The sequence below is a fragment of the Lissotriton vulgaris genome, chromosome 2_1 (assembly GCF_964263255.1).
Source record: "Lissotriton vulgaris chromosome 2_1, aLisVul1.2, whole genome shotgun sequence".
Classification (NCBI taxonomy): Eukaryota; Metazoa; Chordata; class Amphibia; order Caudata; family Salamandridae; genus Lissotriton; species Lissotriton vulgaris.
In genome coordinates, this window is record NC_141687.1 from 680,294,868 (window position 1) to 680,314,805 (window position 19,938).

Below are 19,938 nucleotides of genomic sequence, written 5' to 3' on the forward strand. Positions count from 1 at the left end.
ACGTCATGTAGTGCACTTGAACACACAAAGAAAGTGAATTTACTGTCTAATGTCGATATTTATATGAGTTTTCCTTTACCTGAGCTACAAAGGTACCCCCTATAAAGTAATTCTAGGTCTGGAATAAGGAGAAGAAACCAATAAAGCAAGAATAAAAAATAAACACTTGATCTGTATTGTATCTATTGTGTCTAATTAGTGCACTTTTTAGATGGGGTGTAAATGCTGACTGATCATAGGGGAGGTCAAACTCAGCCTGTTTTAGGGAATACTCCACATGCATGGAGTGTATTAGCAGGGAGCTTCTGTGATGTAAGGTGGATTTCAGCATTAAGGCACAGGTTGTGGTGTTTCCGTAGACCCAAGTACAGGGATTAACAAGTTACTGGATCTTACTATACCACTTATAGAATAGCGTCGACATGTTTCAGCTCCTTAGTGCCCAGCCGGGTCTATGGAGCCTTCGTCAGGACAAGCAAACATAAATTACTTACACCACTTATTCAGTATTTCACAGTGCGATTTTAACACTGGAATATTTCTGTTTTGCTCTCAAACCTTATCATGAGAGGGGTTTCTGCCTCAACAGGGTACGTAGTCACCGTTGTGACTCTGAGCCGCACATGTGAGATTGCCTGCTTGCTGTGCTGACTCTGCCCCCGGTCCGGGGGCAGAGTCAGCACAGCAAGCAGGCAATCCAGTGTTAAAAATAACACTGTGAATTACTGCACAAGTGGTGTAAGTAATTTATGTTTGTTTGTTTGTTTGTTTGTTTGTCCTGACGAAGGCTCCATAGACCCGGCTGGGCACTAAGGAGCTAAAACATGTCGACGCTATTCAATAGGTGGTATAGTAAGATCCAGTAACTTGTTCATATATCTATACTCACCAACATATTTAATGACAGACCTAACCTCTTCCTATTAAAGTCTTGCTTTGGTTAAGTCATGTTTTTTAAGAAACCTCCTTTTATATTTTCACTCTCTTTCTCTGGACACTGCTGCCAGAACCTGAGGTTGCCTCTGGCTGAGGCCGGCATACAGCACGATATTGGACATCTGATGACAATGCCGTAACACTAATATGGGGCGGAGAACAGAAATACACTGCATTCGACAAACATAGAGTTTATGAGGGTGATCCATGCCAACCAACGGTTGAGTAGCTACAAGTGTCCATTCCACCACTTGATTGCTTAACTTTGTGATTTCCCGTCAGACAGTATCACAAAGGGGGACTAGATGCTGGCAGGATGGACCATCCTGACCTGATGATATGGGTGGAGCTGTCACCTACCACACTTGCACTTCAAAGGAGCTGCCTCAGCACACACGCAAAGAACTTCACACTAGTATTTTGCAAGCCAACATCCCTCAAAACCAGACCAAGGGAAGGATGGAAATTCTGGAACCAGATATGAGGGTAAGTCTAGACGTTTCTCCCACTTCAAAGCTGGCACCAGGTGTAAATACATAACCCTCACACCAACTCTTCAGCATACTCCTGAACTTGAGGACATTAGAGAAGGAGTGCCTTGCTGCCAGAATACTGCCATGCTGCCAAGGTACTGCCCTGCTGCCAGAAGACTGCCCTATTGCTTGGGACCTACCCTTCTGTATGAGAAGGTAGACTGGACATGCTCTCTTCATCGCCGGCTTCCTGAAGGGACTCCAAGCTGACAGACCTCTTCTGGGCCCTTGGATGGCATCAGAGTGCACTCCTCTGAACACAAAGGTGAAATCCGGAGGTATTGGGCTCTTCACAACCACAATTATGGGCTCATTTGTGCAGAGAGCTTGCCAACTGCTCGGACTACCAATGCAATGCTTCAGTTATCCAAACACTTTTTGCTACAGAGACCACCAGCAATGACCAACACAACAGGATCTGCACTTCACTCTACAGCATTGACAGCCCAGGGTGACCACCAATGTGAAGAACCAGCAATGACCTTCTACAATACCCGACTGAATCTCTGAACTACAGTGACAACCATCCACGATTCCCAGCCTGCTTTTTCCACTACACGGAAGACCATCATGATGCTCTCCTTGCTCCTCACATACTGGAATCTTCTCATCAGACTTTGAGAAGGAAACTCTTTCAGCTGGACTTACCTGGTCCCTGTGTCTGGCCCTCTCTCCATCGCAGTTGGCCTGAACCTGCACTTTCTCCCAGAATTGCACGGCTCGACGGCTAGATAACCGTGAGTGGCAATTTGTACTTTTAGGCACTATACTTACCTTAAATCTTTGAAATTCTATAGCTCCGGTTCTACTGATTGAATATTTGCTCTTTTGGTGTCTAAAACTTAATTACGTTTTTCTCTGTTTTTCTAAATTGATGTGAGGTTTTTCTTATATTGTGTTTTCGCTTTATTATTGTTTGTGTGCTGCATAAATACTTTACACTTTGTCTCTAAGTTAGGTCTGACTGTTTTTGTGATAAGCTGCCAAAGGGTTAGACACAGGTCAATTTGGCGACTTTTGTGGGTCATCCTGACATGGATTGTGGTTGTAGGGTTCCTCCCTCAACAATTACTCCAATTTCTCACACACCCCAGGATGTCAACACTTCAGAATTCCTCTTCATTTTTTAATTTTACATTTTACAGCTGCATGCAGCGGTCATTCGGCAACCTATTAGGGACAGAAAATTAACTTTATATGTCTAATGTTTTAATGGCACATAATGGGCCTGTAAGAATTAGGTTTACAACTGATGGGTGAAGATCACAGCATGGCAAGCTTTGTCTGCTTCCAAAAGGGCAAAACAGGACTGTGCACCTGATTACAGAGAATCCCTCTTCAGCCCATGTGCTAAGCTTCTGTATAAGCACCTGCACTGGAGAGAGGATAGCTTCAGAAGTAATTCAAACCACTGTGATGTCAGGGAGGGCGTAGCTTATATTGGTGCAGCAGGTGCAGCCGCACTGGGGCCAAGAGGCTTGAAGGACCCACTGAATACTGAATATTGCTGTATTTCACATTTCAAACAGTAGCCAGGGGACACATTTCCTTCCTGCCACTAGGCCCCATGACACAATGGGTAGGCCACTGGGTAAAGTCTTTCACTATAAGCTATAGTCTACCTATCTTTGGAAGGGGCAGGAAACCCCAACGTGGAGAGTAGTCAGCCCCTGCTGCTCACTGTGTAAGGACCTGTGAAGATCCCTGGCCTCTCTGGATTTCTCCATAGAGCAGAACACTAACTGTGTACCAATTCCCGAGTGGTTCATTGTTAGAGTGTCACTGAAGGGTCATTTTGTCTGTGCTCCTGCATCTGTAATATACATCAGGGACACAGTTGAAGAATTTCCCTCATTTGCATGGTGCCAAACCCATAAGTAAATGAGAGAATGGCCACTTCACATTGTGTTGACCTCACATGGGCACCCACACAATGGGTAATATAGAAGAGGTTATGCAAGTTTCTGCAGACCGTTGCATAATGCGTGAGTGCCCCAGGAGTTGAAAAAGCATATAATATTGCCCTTGACGATGAGATGGTTTGAAGATTAGTATTTTTATGGATAAGCAAATAGAAATGTATATTTGAAGTGGATGGACATTTGGAATAAGCATGGTGCTTGACAGTAATCACTTTGAAGTGTTTGGTGTCATAATATTGGCATTCTCACTTTGAGATATGCTATTTCTTTATCCGATTTAGGAATACTTATTGGTGCCAAATCATTTCTCTTGATCAATGGTCATAGTATATGGATGGTAATAAATATGTTTGAAATGATTATTACGGCAAAATGTAATGATTTACATGTTCATCAGGGAATTTAGCTGTGGTCATACGGACGTCAATCTAACATGATAACACAAATAAAAATGCAATGAAGGTTGTACTTTCCTGTGGTGACAACATTATGACATGATGTGATAGTTCGTGGTCGTGGCGGATGCGGTGGCGTTGTCAATTGTGCCAGCTTGATACAGATTTCACACATCTTACAGAAGGTGTAAAGAAGGAGCTAAAGTGAGAAATATTTTCGCTAAAAAAAACTTTAGATCAGTGGTCTTTAACATTTTTTATGCCATGCCCATGTGTAATAACATTTGTTGTGCCCCCAGAGTGAAAACATATGCTTCTGACTTTTATTGTATATAATTGGAAGCTCTAAACATATTTAATAACTGAAACATTGCAGTTATATTCAGTTATACCTTTTAGGAATGCAATCCTATACTTTTTTTGCCAAGCTATAGGACAGCCTGGTCTTCTTATAGTATAAAGGTATCCACAGTGTGATTCTTTTTCAGAGATGGGACAGTGTGCCATAGAGCATTATTATGTGCAGGACCCCAGCCCCCAGTTTGCCAGCTCCCCAAGACAGGATACAAATGAGTGATATAATATGTTAGCAAGTGACTCACTGCCTCCTGTCATTCTTCCACTAAAAACAAAGAAACATTTTTAGCATGATGCTCCTCTTAGCCAGTGGTTGATGATCTCCTGAGATCAACTAAAACCCCTCAGGGGTCTTGCCCTTTGTTTGAAGACCTCCGCCTTAGATATCTATGGCAGGTCTGGTTATTTGGTATTTATTTTGTACTTGAAATGTAAGATTACAAATGCATGTCTGTACTCAAAATTGTTTCAAAACAAATAAATACGATCATGTGAAAGATGAAACCATGGCATGTTCTACTAAACAAGGCATGCGAAATGAGTGATCTATTTTCTCGTCATCAACATCTTAATTCTTCCCTATGTCCTGTGGTTGGAGAGGGAATCTGTGCTGCGAGAGAGCCAGCTTAAATTCCGAGCGTACATCAGTTCCTGAGAATAAAGTGTCTAGCCTCATGTAGCCTGATTTAATAATGCAGTGTGTACTGAGAGCACGCACTCAGTAGTCCCAGAATGTTTTGGAGACTTTACCTATTGAACTAAATGCAGATGAAAAATGTTTTCAAAGTTGAGGTGGGTTTCGGGATGGGTAATTCTGTTGATGTTTACGGGAGGCATTGTTTTTTGTTTGGATGGTAAAGAAGAGTTGAAAAAGGGTGAAACCCTTCAAATGATGTGTTCAGAATCATATCTGTCTGGGCTATATGGACAAAAAGGGTAAATTGTGTTGAGCTGAATGAGTGGTGAACTGATCATGATGGAAAATATTCTTTATAGCAAGAAAGTCAGAAGGATGTTTAGGTCTATGACCAGTACCATACAAGTACCATAGGAGCTAGAAGTAGGCATGTGGGTCCTACTGCAGGACCGCCAAAATAAGAATACTGGAGTTCAGAAGGTGAATGAGCAATACATATGGCATTACATTCTGGTTTCATCTTGTTACTTTTCATGTTTTTCAAAGAAATATGTCAAATGTTAGGTTATGTTTTCTGATAAATTGCTGATTATTCTTTCAGCATGGAGATTGGTGTTTACTTTATCCGACTGTAAAGTGAGAGGATTTTGTAATGTGAACTGTGTGTCAATCTTCCTGGGGTACAGGAAGTGTGAAAAAAGGGTGCATGATGTTACTTTTTCCTAACACTCAACAACATTTAAATAACTCTAAATGAACTGTACAAATATTTCAGAATATCAGCAGTTAAGAAAGCACAAACTAATTAATTTTTAAAAAATTCTCAAGAATGATGGAACATTGATTTGAAATCTGAATAAATGAAATCTAGACACTTTACAAGGTGATGTACAGTTGATAAATATTAGCTGAAACTTGATTTCCATTCATTATCATTTGTGCGTTACACATGTACAAATGTAGTGGCCACTTCAATTGAATGGTGTGTTATCTGCAAATGGCTGTGTACTACTATGCCATGCTCTAGTAATATATTTGTAGTTCAGAGACCGAGGAAAGCCTGGGTCTGCTAGAGGCACAGCTTTTGGGCCAAAGGCCTTATGAAAATTAAGCTTAATTTTCATAAGGCCTTTGGCCCAAAAGCTGTGCCTCTAGCAGACCCAGGCTTTCCTCGGTCTCTGAACTACAAATTTGCTTACACAGAGAGTTGTGCACACTCCCTAAACACTAGAGCAGCACGCAAAAAAAATTTCAAAGGTGGAAAAACAAGGTTAATTTTCAACCAGTACATACAGGTGTGCAGATCCACTCTTTCCAAGTATACGTCTAGTAATATATTTGCCACTTTGTGCTTCATAATGCACCACCAGCTACATAATACACCCTCACCACTCTCTTGCTGAATATATTTGCTACACATGTTCTTTGTATGGCACTTAGATTCTTCACAAGTCAGTGCACTTGCCAGGTTGACAATGGCAGGCCTGAGACATATTTCAGGGCTACTTCTGTGGATGGCACAACCAGTGCTGTAGGCCCACTAGTAGCATTTGATTTACAGGCCCTGGGCACACATAGTGCACTTTACTAGGGATTGACCAGTAAATCAAATATGCCAATCATGGGGATCCAATAGGAATCCCAATTTACTTAGAGAGCATATGCACTTTAGCACTGATTAGCAGTGGTAAAGTGCCCAGAGTCCTAAATCCAACACAAAGAGGGTCAGAAAAATAGGAGGCCAAAGGAAAAACTTCTGGGGATAAACCTGCAAAAAGGGCCAGGCCCAACAGTCACCATGTATAATATATTGGAGATGCAAAGGATTCCCTCATTGGAATGGTGCCACACCCTCATACCAATGAGGAAAAATCCCCCATGAGATTGCGCCCTCACACAAATAGTGCTAGCACAATCTATATTACAGAAGGGACCACACAGGCATTTTCTGTAACAACAAAGTGCCCTGGGACACTTTCCATGATATGGACCCTGAAATCTAACAAAAGGGCACCAAAACCTCCTGGCTGGGAAATCAAATGGAACAATGGAACTACTCACAAAACCCATGGCCTTGTTGACTATCCCACCCAATGACAAATCATGAAAAACGGATGGAAGCCAATAGTTAAAGGCCAACACTGTCTCTCTGTACTTTTCCTTTTTGTAAAATTAACGCATGAGGTATTCAAAACAGCTAACGCTGTATATATTCAAACTAAAAACGATAATGGGAAACATTATGCTGTTGATTTTTGCCCAATTTCATAGCATATAGGGTTTACGCCTGTTTTGTAAAGACTTGTATTGTTGCTAACTTTCTTCCACTGTTTGTATTGCTCCTTTTCATTCATGTTATTGTAGAGAGGGTGATATGTTAATACCTACATGCTATCAGTAACACTACAATGCTAATATCTTTCTGAAACAAACCCCTTTTTCTTCTTTTAGGGTAATGAAGTGTTAACAGTGGTGAAAGCAAAAGCACAGTGGCCTGCTTGGCAACCTCTGAATGTGTAAGTAGGAAAATAAAAGGGATTTCAAATGTATTTCTTTCCATGTGTGCAGTGATTATAATAATGTGTTGCCCACAATGGAAGTACTAATGTAACAACATGTTTTTCATAATTGTACTTTGAATACTCTCCACTCTCTCAGGGCCTGATTACGACTTTGGCAGTGCTGCACCGGGTCAGCCCGTCTGCCGCACTGCCAAAGCCGTGGTCAGACAGCCCACCATATTAGGGGTTTCCTACTGTCTGGTGGGATGTTTTTTGGTATTCCCATGGCAGTGCCTCAGAAAATGAGCACCGCAATGGGAAGGCCAAAAACAGTTTGTGCAGGGTATGAACTGTAAAGTCAATGCAGTGCAGGAACTGGGACTCATATACAGATAAGGCACACATTGTGTCCCACTGTGTGCACCCCCATGTGGAGGAGGCCCTGGGGGGCCTGCAGGCCCCCTGTGTTTCATCTCCACCGCAGTGTTCATGAGGTAGGAAATTCCATGACAAACCAGCCTAGAAGAAACCTGTAATATGATTGGCCGAACTGCGCAGTCCCGCCAAGCATATTACGACCTACTGACCACTACAACACCGCCAGGGGATGGCGGTTCCCTATGAGCTGCGGCAGGGCTGTGACGGTCCTACTGCTTGACTCGTTATAGGGAGGTCAGGAGACCACCATCACTGCGCCACCACGAGTCTGATAGTCCATGGACCTGCAGGCTCGTAATTAGGTCCTAAGTGTTTTACCCGTGGCCCGGACTGGAGTCAAACATTGTGTGCTGTCCGTTGGGGTTACATCAATGTAATAGAGTAAAGGTGAAAGCATTTCCAGTTTCATGCTTTTCATGCTTTACTAAAGTCTGTCAATTTACAAAGATGATGCAGAGTCCTCCACCTTCGACAGAAAACTGGCTTGTCTTCTGAGTCCACCATTTACGTGGCTCCAATGGTTAATTTATTAAAAATTAATTGGAGAGGTCAAGGTATTTGTTAGGAGCCTGCTGCTGGCACTGCTGAAGGCTGAGGTTGCTGAATGATCGGGCTGTATTTACCTCCATGACTCTAACTAATTAACACAGTCTTGCCGGTTCACTTGCTATGCTTTTTACCCCTTTTCACAGTTTTTCTTTCTTCTCTTCCTCATTCAATCTCCTTCTTTATCTGCCATTTTCCCTCTTGCTCTATGTCCAAGATTGATGATGAAAATTCCCTGCCCACAACATGCAGACATCAGCACAAATTAAGCCACACAGAGCTCACCAAGCAGATGTCAAACTCCTGTGCATTGTATGAAAACAACATATTCAGTGACCAACCCCACTCAATTTTCAGAGAAAGAAAGTTACTCATTTCAACTCTAGATCTATTATTATATGATTTATCCCTTGTTCACCTTATGAACATTGTAATACTGACACACTAGACTCTCAGAAGAATTTTGGAGTGAGGGATGAAGTGTGTGCTCAGTTATCAATATCTCTAGGCGGCACACCCATTGCATACTAAGCGGGAAATCCAACACTGTACCCACTGAGTGATCATTTGAACACCCTAGGATTACAATTTGTGAAAAATCCCGTTCGGGAGCTGTCAGAACACTCAGAATTATTTTCACCTCAAATGTGCCAAATGGGATTTTTCACTTCTGTGCGGAGACATTCAAAGTGGGGAACGAGTACCACTGGGTGCACTTGGCTCAATGGGTTTGCGAGGCAGAGCAGCCCAGGATTGACTTGAGTAGGAACTATTCCTTAGATACTCAGTACTCAGCAAGACAACACATTACTGTTCAATCAGCCTTCTTTAATATGGAAACGTACTTTACACACATAACTAAATACAATGTGCAAAATTGTATATACGTTCAGGACTGCAGGTGGAATTACAATTTGGAACACTTCATAAATGGGTGTCACGGAATAACACGTGTTTAAGTCATATATTATAAGGAAAGGTCACAGTGGGCAATAAACCTTCTAAAGAGAGCCTGTACTGATTATTTCTGAGGCTTCAAGCACAATGTTTGCACCAGCAACCCATACCCTTCAAAATAGTAAAACCCCTGTATATCCCTATAGCAAAAATCTGAACAGTTATTCACTATCAAGAAGGTGTGCCTACTGGCTTTGTTAAGGATATCACAAATCAAGGGACAGGATTCCAGCCTGTGGTACGTGTGGTGCGACAATACCCAGAATCCTATTGCCTTTATCAAAATGACATGGACATTTCACTAAAATAAGCCGCTCCTATTGGCTTTAACATAAACAAACAAGGCCTATAGCCTTAGGCATGGTCATTTTATTATTTTACGTCATATGGCAGAGCAACTACTTATTTCCCCCCAGCACAAAGTATCACACACTTTAGGGCCTTCACAAATGCTAAGATCCAGTGAGTGTTTTATGCATTTGTGTCAAGCTGCGGCTGAAGGAATTTATTTGCTGAGAGTTCTGCCTGTACCCGATTCACTGGGAAGGTGTTGAGCACTTCAATACTTTGCAAGATAAGGAAGAGGATGATGGGGAAGGAAGAAAGAACACATCGAAACACTTGCTATAGTTGGCAAAACCAGGTGAAGGGTAGCATGAGCTTGCTGATTAGCCCACTTATTCCCTCGTCGGCGATGTACGGAACAAAGACAAAGCAAGCAGGAGAACGTTTGAGGAAAAGGTAGAGGTCACTAAGCCGGTAGTATTTATAAAGGTGTGTAAAATGTGTGTAATTTTCTTTTTGCTTAGTTCGCATACATTTAATGAAAAATGGAACACAATTATATGTAATGATGTGATATGCAAAACTGGCATTTGGTGCTATAGTTTAGTATGAAATGCATTATTGTGTCGATTTTTAGGTATGAAGAGGTCTTTTACACAAACGATAGTGCAAAACTCACAAGTGCTGCAAATAGCAGCTGCTTGTGTTCTGGTTACTCACATTATACCTGTGCACTACATTTTTACAGTGAACTGCACGTAATTATGCAATGTTTTTTTAATTGAGAGTTCAAGAAAATACAATGATACAGTGCATAGTGCAAGGCATTTAGGGTGTAAGTAATTAAGCTGTCTAACAGTTAATCACGTTGCAGAGAAAAAACAATACATTTCTAAAAAGATCCATAACAAGTTGAAGATCAGCTAAAAGCAAGAGGTGCACAAAATATGAATGGTAAAGTGCATAACATTGATTAACATTAGTTTCGGAGATTAATCTGAGAAAGCAAACTTTCCTGGGTTTTACCATTTGATCCAGAATTCTCCACCCTCTCACCACTTTTTATACCGTCTACTAACAACCATTCTCCCTTGATTCCGGACTAATTCCCTATGGAGCTCCAATGTTTCTCAAACTTCCTTAATGACCCTGATCTTAAAGCATATTTTCTCTCAAATTCCTTCATTTTATTAAGTTTCGATATCCAGGCTTGGAAGGAGGGTGTCTTATCGCTTCGCCAAATTTGAAAGATTAATGCCCACATGCATCATTGAGAATTGCATTCGCAAACTGTGCGAAACGCAATTTTTGGCCGTTTGCGAATGCAATTCTCAAATTTGGAATGCATCATGCTTTTCGCAAGTTTAGGAATCGCAACCATGTTGCGATTTCTAAAATTGCGATTGCATTTAAGAAATCGCAATTTGAGATTTCTTAAATGCAATGCATGAACATTTTTAATTTGGGAAATCACAAATAGGAAGGGATAAATTAGCATGAAGTTGACCTTCATGCTAATTTGCGACAACTTTAAAAAATGCACAAAAATGCATTTTTGAAAGTTTCATGTTACACACACACATGTCCTTGGGACATGTGTGTGTGAAACTTGCACTTAAAGTTACATTTCAGGGGTGCAGGGGGGGGTCCTTTGGACCCCCCTCTGCACCCTTGAAAATGCATTCACAAATTGCGATTCGCAAAATGCTAATCGCAATTTGTGAATGCCTTCCCATTCATTCCTATGGGCCTCGTGGCCCATAGGAATCAATGGGAAGGGATTCCTTAATTGCGATTCACAAATTGTGCATCGCAATTAGGGAATTTTTAGAAATTGCAAATATAAATGCGATTTTTTGATGCATAGCAATTTGCGATTTCTTTATTGCGATTCCTTAATTTTCGCAATTAAGAAATCGCAAATGCTAACTTTGATGCATGTGGCCGTTAGGATCTTGCTACTGAAGCTGCAAAATCTTTAAGCACTCTTCTTGTGTATTACTTAACGTCATATTGGGGGAGCAACCCATTACTGCAGTGAATTTATCAATGGAGATAGAAAGATCTATGGTAGCTCTGATGTAGTTTTCAATTTCTTCCCATAGGCTGCTAATTTTCGGGCAGTCCCATACAATATGTAACCAGGTGCCCTAGTTCTATCTAGCACAGTGAAAAAAACTGTCTCTGATTTGTGGATAAATATTATGTAAGAAGGAAGGTGTCCAGCAAATTAACTTTTTGAGAGCCAAAACCCTTCCCTTTTCCACCATCTGTCTCGGATTTTTTTCATATATGGGGTAAGGCTTATTTTCATCAAAGATTTACACCCATGCACTAACAGAACATTGTACCAGAGTTTCAAAAGCTTCACTGATGCCTACGCTTGATGTTATATTCCTGACTTCAGACTATTCCAAAAAGGGTCTAATAACAATAAATGACTATTTCTTTAGAGTGTAAAAGCCCCTTTTCTATCTCAGGTCATGTCTTCCAGGATTTGCCATTAGTGAAATCCCTAACCCGTGTATAGCAATTCTCTTCCCATTTTCTTAAGACACCAGCCTCTAATACACTTCTCTACCCTGTGTAAAAATTAGACAGCCTTGTCCAGCTATTTGGGTCCTGGAATGCAATAAAATGTTAGGAATTGAGATTTTTCCTTAACACCATCGCTGCTGCAGCAATTCCCCTCCTGTGCTGCATGATGTCTATTCCCATTGTTCATGACGAGCTCAGCTCGTCATCAGCACAGCTCAACCGTGCCTCATGACGAGCTGAGCTCGTCATGAGCATCACAGGGGTTAAACATCCATTGGAGAGTTTGATATCGTACTTTCTTAGGGTACTTAACTATTCTTGTTGGATCTACAATGTTATACTCCATTAAAATCTTGTTCATAAAAAAGTTATCAACCTCTGGGGAAATCGATAACTGTTATGTGCAAAACTTGCATGATAGTAGTTCCTAATGTTTGGAAGGGACAATCCTCCCTCTTAAACAGGATTGTTTAAAGTGCTAAGTGCCAGCCTCTGAATTTTATTAGTCCATAAAAAGGATGAAAGTATACTATCAATTTCTTTAAAAAAAGATGCTTGCACTGAAAACGGAGCAGCTGAAAATAGGAAATTAAATAAGGGCAGGATAGACATATGTATTAGTTCCACACAACCTAGTATTAATAATGGGAGTTGGTTCCATCGTATTAAAAGGCGCTTCACTTTTTGGATCAGCTGGCTATAGTTCAGTTGAAATATATCCTCTATTTTCTCTGTCACAAAAATCCCTAAATATCTCTTTGGGTGAGTATTGTAGACTGATTTAAAATTTGGCAATAGCGAATCGATGGGACAATTGCACAGTAAGATTTCAGTCTTAGACTCCTATCATTGATCACTTGGGTCAGTCTCAATCAATAAAGTATTTTGAAATCAAAAAAATACTTATTTATTTTATAGCCTCCTATTGCCTGGAAATCCGAGAAAATCCCCAAGATTTCCTCCTGGGTATCTTCTTTAGGATTTACAAAGAGGATAATACCGTCAGCATATAGTTTTATATTAGTCATCCCATGAAGGGGAGCAGTATGCACCTTTTTCTGTGTGAATGCTATTGTCAGGGGCTCTATAAATAATGCAAATAAAATCGGGGATAGAGGACACCCTTGTCTAGTGCCCCTATTTATTAGGCAGGTGCCTACATTTATGGAGTTAATTAGATCTTGCGCCTGTGAGTTCATGTTTGACCGTCTTATTAATTGTGTATTGGTAGAGAGCTGTCTACCGGCTACAAACCCATATTGGTCTGTATGAATAAGTGAGCTCACCATCCTATTAAACCTATTTGTAAGTAGCTTTGTGAAGATTTTATAATTCACGTTGAGGAGGCTTATGGGTCTGTAAGACCTGACATTCTCCCTATACTTGTCCTTCTTCAGGACGCTAACCACTACTGCAGTATGAAAAGATGACGGAGGATCACCACCCTTAAGTAAGTCGTTAGCGAGTTTTAAAATGTGTACATTAAGGGATGAAGCAAATTTTTTAGAAAATTCGACAGGGAGACCATCTTCTCCAGTTGATTTATAGTTTGCCATGGAGCTAATAACTAATTTGAGATCTTCATTCGTAAATTCCTCTAGCAGTTCTTCTCTAAATTCCCTATTTAGATGGGGGACAGGCAAAATATGGAGAAAGCCTGTAATAAAATTAGAGGATGTATGACAATCAAATTGGTAGATTCTCTTGTAGTGCTTAAAAAAGCTTCGCCTATATCTTCAGTCTAGTTAGATGTGTTTTAGCTAACTCATCCCAGATACTCTCAATTCTATTTCAAACCGGTTTCTCTTTTGCCTGCCATGCTAAAAGCTTCTCTGTGTATTCACTCTCTTCATACACTGTCTGAAGGTAAGTCCCACTTACTACGTCGCCTAATCGATAATAGTATTCTTTCATTTGTATTTTTACCTGGAGTAGCTCTTGCTTAGTATTCAGATTACTATTCTTAGTGTTCTCCTGGTTCCCATGGGCAAGTCTTGCCTCGATCTTCATTCTCTCATCTTTTTTTGCCCTTTGTTGCAGGATTTCTTTCGAGGTGATTATGCCTCTTGACGTAGTCTTAAATGCGTCCCAGATTACATTAGTTGGAGCAGAGTCAATATTTATATAGAAAAAGGCGCTATTCTAATTCGCTATTTTTGCTCACCAGAGCTCATTTTCCAGGTTGAATTTATTAAAATACCATATTCTCTGTGCTTTTCCTTCCCAACTAGCAACAACAATTTAATAATAATAATAATACAGCCTTTTATAAAGCGCGATCAGTTACCTCAACCGGAGGTGTCCCAGCGCTAGGTGGGCAACGCAAAGCAACATGGTGGGACAGGGCCCGATGACTCAGCCTATATGGGAAAAGAGCCAAGTCTTCAATAACTTCCTAAAACCAGTTTCAGAAGGTGCCAACTGTATAGCCGGCGGCAGAGTGTTCCACAGCTTAGCAGTGTTGGCCGAGAAGGTCCTGCCATCCAAACACGCACTTCTGACTCGAGGGACGAGTAGTTGAAGCATAGAGTTGGAGCGTAGGAATCTCGCCTGTGCATATCTGGGGAGTCGAGCTCTTAAATAGTTAGGGCAGGTTCCATGCAAGGCTCTAAAGGCCAAGGTCAGAGCCTTAAATTTGATCCTGCTTGCTACGGGTTCCCAGTGTAGCCTACGCAAATTTGGAGAGACATGCTGCTTGAACGGGATATGCTTTATCAGCATCTCAGCCGCATTTTGTACGGTTTGTAGCCATTGGATCAGGTATTTAGGCAGGCCCAGGTAGAGGCCGTTGGCATAATCCAGCGTTGAGGTGACCAAGGCATGGATTACCGTTTTTCGGCATCCTTCAGGTAGCAGCAGGAGAAATGTTTGCAAATTCCTCAGTTTGCTTACGCACCCTCCGATGACCTGCTGGGTGTGGGGTGAAAAGGATAGGCTATCGTCCCACTTCACCCCCAGGTTTTTTGCCTTTAAGCTGGGGAGAGGCGCTGGGCCCATCTCAGCTGGCCACCAGAGCCCCGCAGCGGGGCGAGAACCTTTCCCGAAGAAAATCACCTCAGTTTTACCTGCATTCAATTTCAATTTTTTAGTGTTCATCCAACTTGCTACATTGCGGAGACACCCCTTGAAGTTTGCGAATGCTGCCTCCGACACCTCAGAGTACGGGAAAACAGGTTGGGTGTCATCGGCATATGAGATTACCGTGACTCCCCAGTTGATAATCAGAGTAAAGAGTGGGGCTAAGTAGATATTAAAAATCAGCGGGCTGAGTGCCGAACCCTGTGGGACCACACAGCCCAGCTGTCTAGGTTTAGAACAGTAGGCGCCAAGCGCCACCTTCTGTGATCTGTCAAACAGATACGAGTGCAGCCACCCGAGCGCCTGGTCCTGTAGGCCTATCTCCGCCAGTCGATGTAAGAGTCTGCCGTGGTCGACTGTATCGAAGGTGGCCGATAGATCCAGGAGCACCAACATAGCAGATGCCCCATTAGAATTAGGGCATGGTCAGAGAAAGCATTTAGAATATGATCATACTTAGTGACAGTAAAGTCGTATTTAGTCAGGAAGAAATCTATTCTAGATGCTGAGTCATATTTTGTCAAAATGCATGAGTACTCACGCTTTCCTGGATTTTGAAGGCGCTATTTATCTACAATATCTAGATCATTTTTACAGCTAGACAGGGCAATGGAGACCAGACGTTTATTCTGTTTTCACTCTTTTATTGTTGAGTCAACTGAAGGATCCTGCAGGAAGTTAAAATCACCCACCCCGATATAATGGGACTAGGGATACAGGATAAGGCCTATTTTAGCTGTAAGAGAGGGAGTGGGTTATCAAAAACAGGTGCATAGATTGTGGACAGGGTGATATGTAACTGATTTAGTTTTCCTTGGACGAACGTCCATCTTCCCTCCAGATCTGACTGCGTCATTTTTACTTGAAATTGAACATGCTTACCTACATAAATGCCTGCACCCCTCTGTGCACTTCCTGCAATAGAAGAGCAATGAAAGCCTGCCCGGTTCTTAAAAATTTTACTTGCATCTAAGATACTCCAAAAGTGTATCTCTTAAAAGAAAATAATATCTGGATTATACCATCTGAGCCAGGTTTCAATTGCATGGGACTTGCGTCTATTGTTGAGAGCATTGGCATTGAATCAGAGTATTGTTAGATTATTCCTATTCATAGTTATTGTATCTTATCAGATGCTCCGAAGTAGAGAACCCCAAACCTCCAACAATCTCTGGGTTCTGATACTAGTGTAAACATATTTAGATGATCTTTAAATGGTTCAACAGTATATGTCCTGGTGCACAATGTAGGCCTGAGAGGTGCTAAGTAGCCATGGAAAAATGTATCAGTGCCTGAGATATTTAAAGTGCCTTGTGCTAGCATTAAACCAAGCCAGAAGCGCAGTAAAAGATAATTCAAATGAATATGTAGCAGCTTAACATCGAATAATGCCAACATTTGTAAATACAGTACTTATGATAATAAAAATAACACATGTAAGCATACAATTGCACTTCTATGGCTCTGTAAAATTGTTTGCCTCGTGCATGATTACATACCTTCGTTTAGAACCACATCCAAGAAAATGGCCATCTATTGTACAATTTTAGCATTGTGCTGCTGGACTTCATAGCAGCTAAAGTACAAAGTGCAGTAAAATATACATACCGAAAGTGCATTGTATAAATGGAGTGCATAAAGTGCTTAAATGTTTAAGAGATATATACAGTACTTATAAAAACAAACAACCATCCTGTTTGACATTTCACTGTAGTACCTATAGAGATACCGAATCAATGTCTTCGCTAAAGAACTGTTTTTTCTAAATGCGTCAGCGCCACCACCTCCTCGCCCCCCACCCTTGGAGGACGGAATTACCCACTAAACCCCCCCCTCTTTTTTGGATGCGATGTTGCTGCATCCCTTTGCGCCTTTCGATTCACCCCATGTCCACCCTTAATCTACCAGATCATACATTGGTTCGTATTTTTTAACCATAGCCTCCTCCCCCTACTTTATATCTCCAATATAGCTTCCTCAGATAGAACAAAGTTCTTCCAAAAGAGATTGCGCTTCAAGTATGTCCGTCAAGATAAAAAAAATGTTCTTTAACCAAAACTTTTAACTTCGATGGTTGGACGATTGTTGCTTGTGCTCCTTTTCTCTTGAAGGAATCAATCATCTTGATGAAGTCTTTCCGCCTACGTGCTGAGGCTGTGGACATATCAGAAAATATTTTAAAATGTTGAATATCTGTAGTGGAGAAAAATTATATTTTTGCTATTGCAGTGTTTAGTATTCTTTCCTTGATTCTGTAGTCTGAAAAGTTCATTAAGATTGTGCGCAGGTATTTGGCATGTTTCTGTGCTGGGACTCTGTGGGCTCTAGTAATTGTGAGGTCTCCTTGCAGCTCTGGAGTTACTTTCCCCACGAGCGACCCAGACCACTCTACCATTTCAGCATTTTCCAGGCTTTCCGGTATTCCGACCAGACGCAGATTGGATCGCCTATTGTAATTTTCTAAGTACTGGAGTTTTAGCTCCATCAGATGCTTGTTTTTATTTAGAGCTTGTATGTCTTTCTGCATAGCTGAGCTATTGTCCTGTAGATCTAAGACACAGCTTTCGGCTTCTGCTAGTCTTTTTTTAATATTAAATATACTCTCCTCTAGTTTGGTCAGTCTTTCGTGCAACTGCACGTTCTCTAATGCTTTAAGATCTCTGATCTCTTGTAAAATAGTTGTTAGCATTTTTTGTATCGAGCCGTCTCCTATCAACTCATCGCCTAAGGAGATTGATTCTGAATCTGGATCGGATTCAGACTCTTCTAAAATGTCTTGAGTGCCACTTAGTACAGCTTGCGGGGGCTGTATATCTGCTTGGCCACTTTGAATAGAAGGGAGGCAGATAAGGGCCGTTCGTAGAGAGTTTGTCTCTTCTTGCATGTAAGACTGTGGCTGAGTTGTTGAGCTAGCTGGGCAGGCTGATCTGGTTAGGGTTGTTGGAAGGGGCCACTCTCCCCCCATTCCTAGGCTGCGTCATATCTTTCGACTTATTCTGAGGTAACAGATGTTTATGAAAGAGAGGGTATTCCTTGGGGCTAAGCAAACTATCTCTATTCGAATCATCACCCTCCCCGTCTGTGGCTTGAGCTAGGCAGCTTTGGTCTAATACCAGATCAGGTGTATGTTCATCGTCATCTGAGATATAATTCAGATATTTTGCCCTGTCTGTTTTTCCTTCTCGGCTAATGCCATAGCCTTCAGTTCTATCCTCTGTTGGGCATTCGCTGGCCCCTTCGCACCCCTCTTGCGGCCGGAGAAGGTGTTGTTATTTGACCAGACATTTTTGAAATTTCTTTCCTTCACCTATCTTACTCTGTTTTTTGCGCACCCCGATTTTTAGACAGACAGATTAAAAAGACAGGGGGTGAAAAAGCGGAAAAGTATAGCTGGAGTAGTAGAGGTAGCATACATGCGAGATTGCCACAGACTGATTATCTGAGCAGGAGTTTTAAGGAGTTTTAAGGAGTTTAAGGAGGAGCTCACTCAGGCTTATGGAGGATGGTTGGACAGAGCACCACGCAGCTCGAATGCCAATACAGGTCAGACACGCCACATACACCAAATAGGCCAGCTTAGTTACTGCTTGATGCTTAACCCTGGGCTGCGCTTCCACAAGGTCTTAATGCCCTACAGCCAGTGTCCAGCTCTCGACTCTCGGCCCTCCGACCTCCCAGAAAGCAACCACAGCAGAGCTTTCAGGAACTTCCAGAGAATTAGAGAAAATGTACAAATGCAGAAGCGTTTTTCTGTCGCTGAAACCTGCTGCAGCCTCCGTTTGCTTTGCTTGCTTCCAAAATTTCACACTCCCCTTGCACCTCCTCTGCCCAGTCCAAAATGCAAAAACAGGCCATCGGGGTCTTACCAGTGCCTATAGCCGTGATATTGCTGCGCTGTGCAGCTTTCGGTGTCTCAACTAAAATACGCTGTAACCCTCGAGTGGCCTCCGTCATAGCTCCCGGTGCCGCCCTTCTGTAGAGCAAGCCTACGCAGCTTTTCCAGGCCGGTCTCTCCCTATTTGCCTTATCCTAATATCAGTGGCGTCACTAGGGTTGGTGTCACCCGGTGCGGGTAACTCATGGTGTCACCCCCTCACGACTTACTGCATAGACCTCCTCCGCTCCGAGCCCGCCAGTGGACACATTTGGCAAATAACGGGACCATAACACCCTATCAAAAATTGTGCCACATTACGCCAGGTGATTTCCCTTTTCTTTCTGCATGATTTAGTTAAGCCTCCCACATAATGTGGCCCACCTCTGCTGCATAATTCCAGTGGCCCTAGCTACGAGTGGCATTAGGATACTAAATGGCCACAGCCGAGGTGAAGGGCAGTCAAGGTACTGGGGAGTTGCTTGGTAATGACTTACAGCCGCAGCTGCTGTGTAACTATTTTCTAGTTATATTAATTTTAAGGATGTTAACCTTGTGTGGATAGCCTGGAAATCTCCTTGACCTTTGTTTGAAATCCTCTGAAATATAGGCACTCCATCTATTCATCTTCTAGTCTGTATGAATCCCTGAAATTGGAGGACTTGGCATAAGCACTTCACGCTGAGCATAGCATAGCCCTATACAAATACATTCTGCATTAGATGTCAGAATCTATGGGCGACATGAAAGCTGAAGCCAGGTTCTCACTCATCAATAACAAGCAAATATACATTTCTTATTAAAGCTTGTTGGTTTATCATAGCTCAGATCGCAACGTGTCGGAATGTTGTCTCAAATCTACAAAACACAATATGAAAACTATTGGTAAACAAATTAATAATGAAACTCTCAAAATAGTTTGAGCCGACAGTTGAATTGTT

At 41.8% G+C, this 19,938-nt stretch overlaps 1 protein-coding gene across 2 annotated transcripts in view; it reads left to right on the forward strand.

Moving 5' to 3' along the window:
- Positions 1-19,938, forward strand: part of SPON1 (spondin 1) — a 1,234,287-nt gene that overhangs the window by 947,568 nt on the left and 266,781 nt on the right. For both annotated transcript variants that reach the window (XM_086955876.1, XM_086955877.1), the window contains exon 7: positions 7,232-7,296. In XM_086955876.1, coding sequence (XP_086812002.1) covers positions 7,232-7,296 — 65 coding nt within the window. The remainder of the gene's footprint in view (positions 1-7,231; positions 7,297-19,938) is intronic.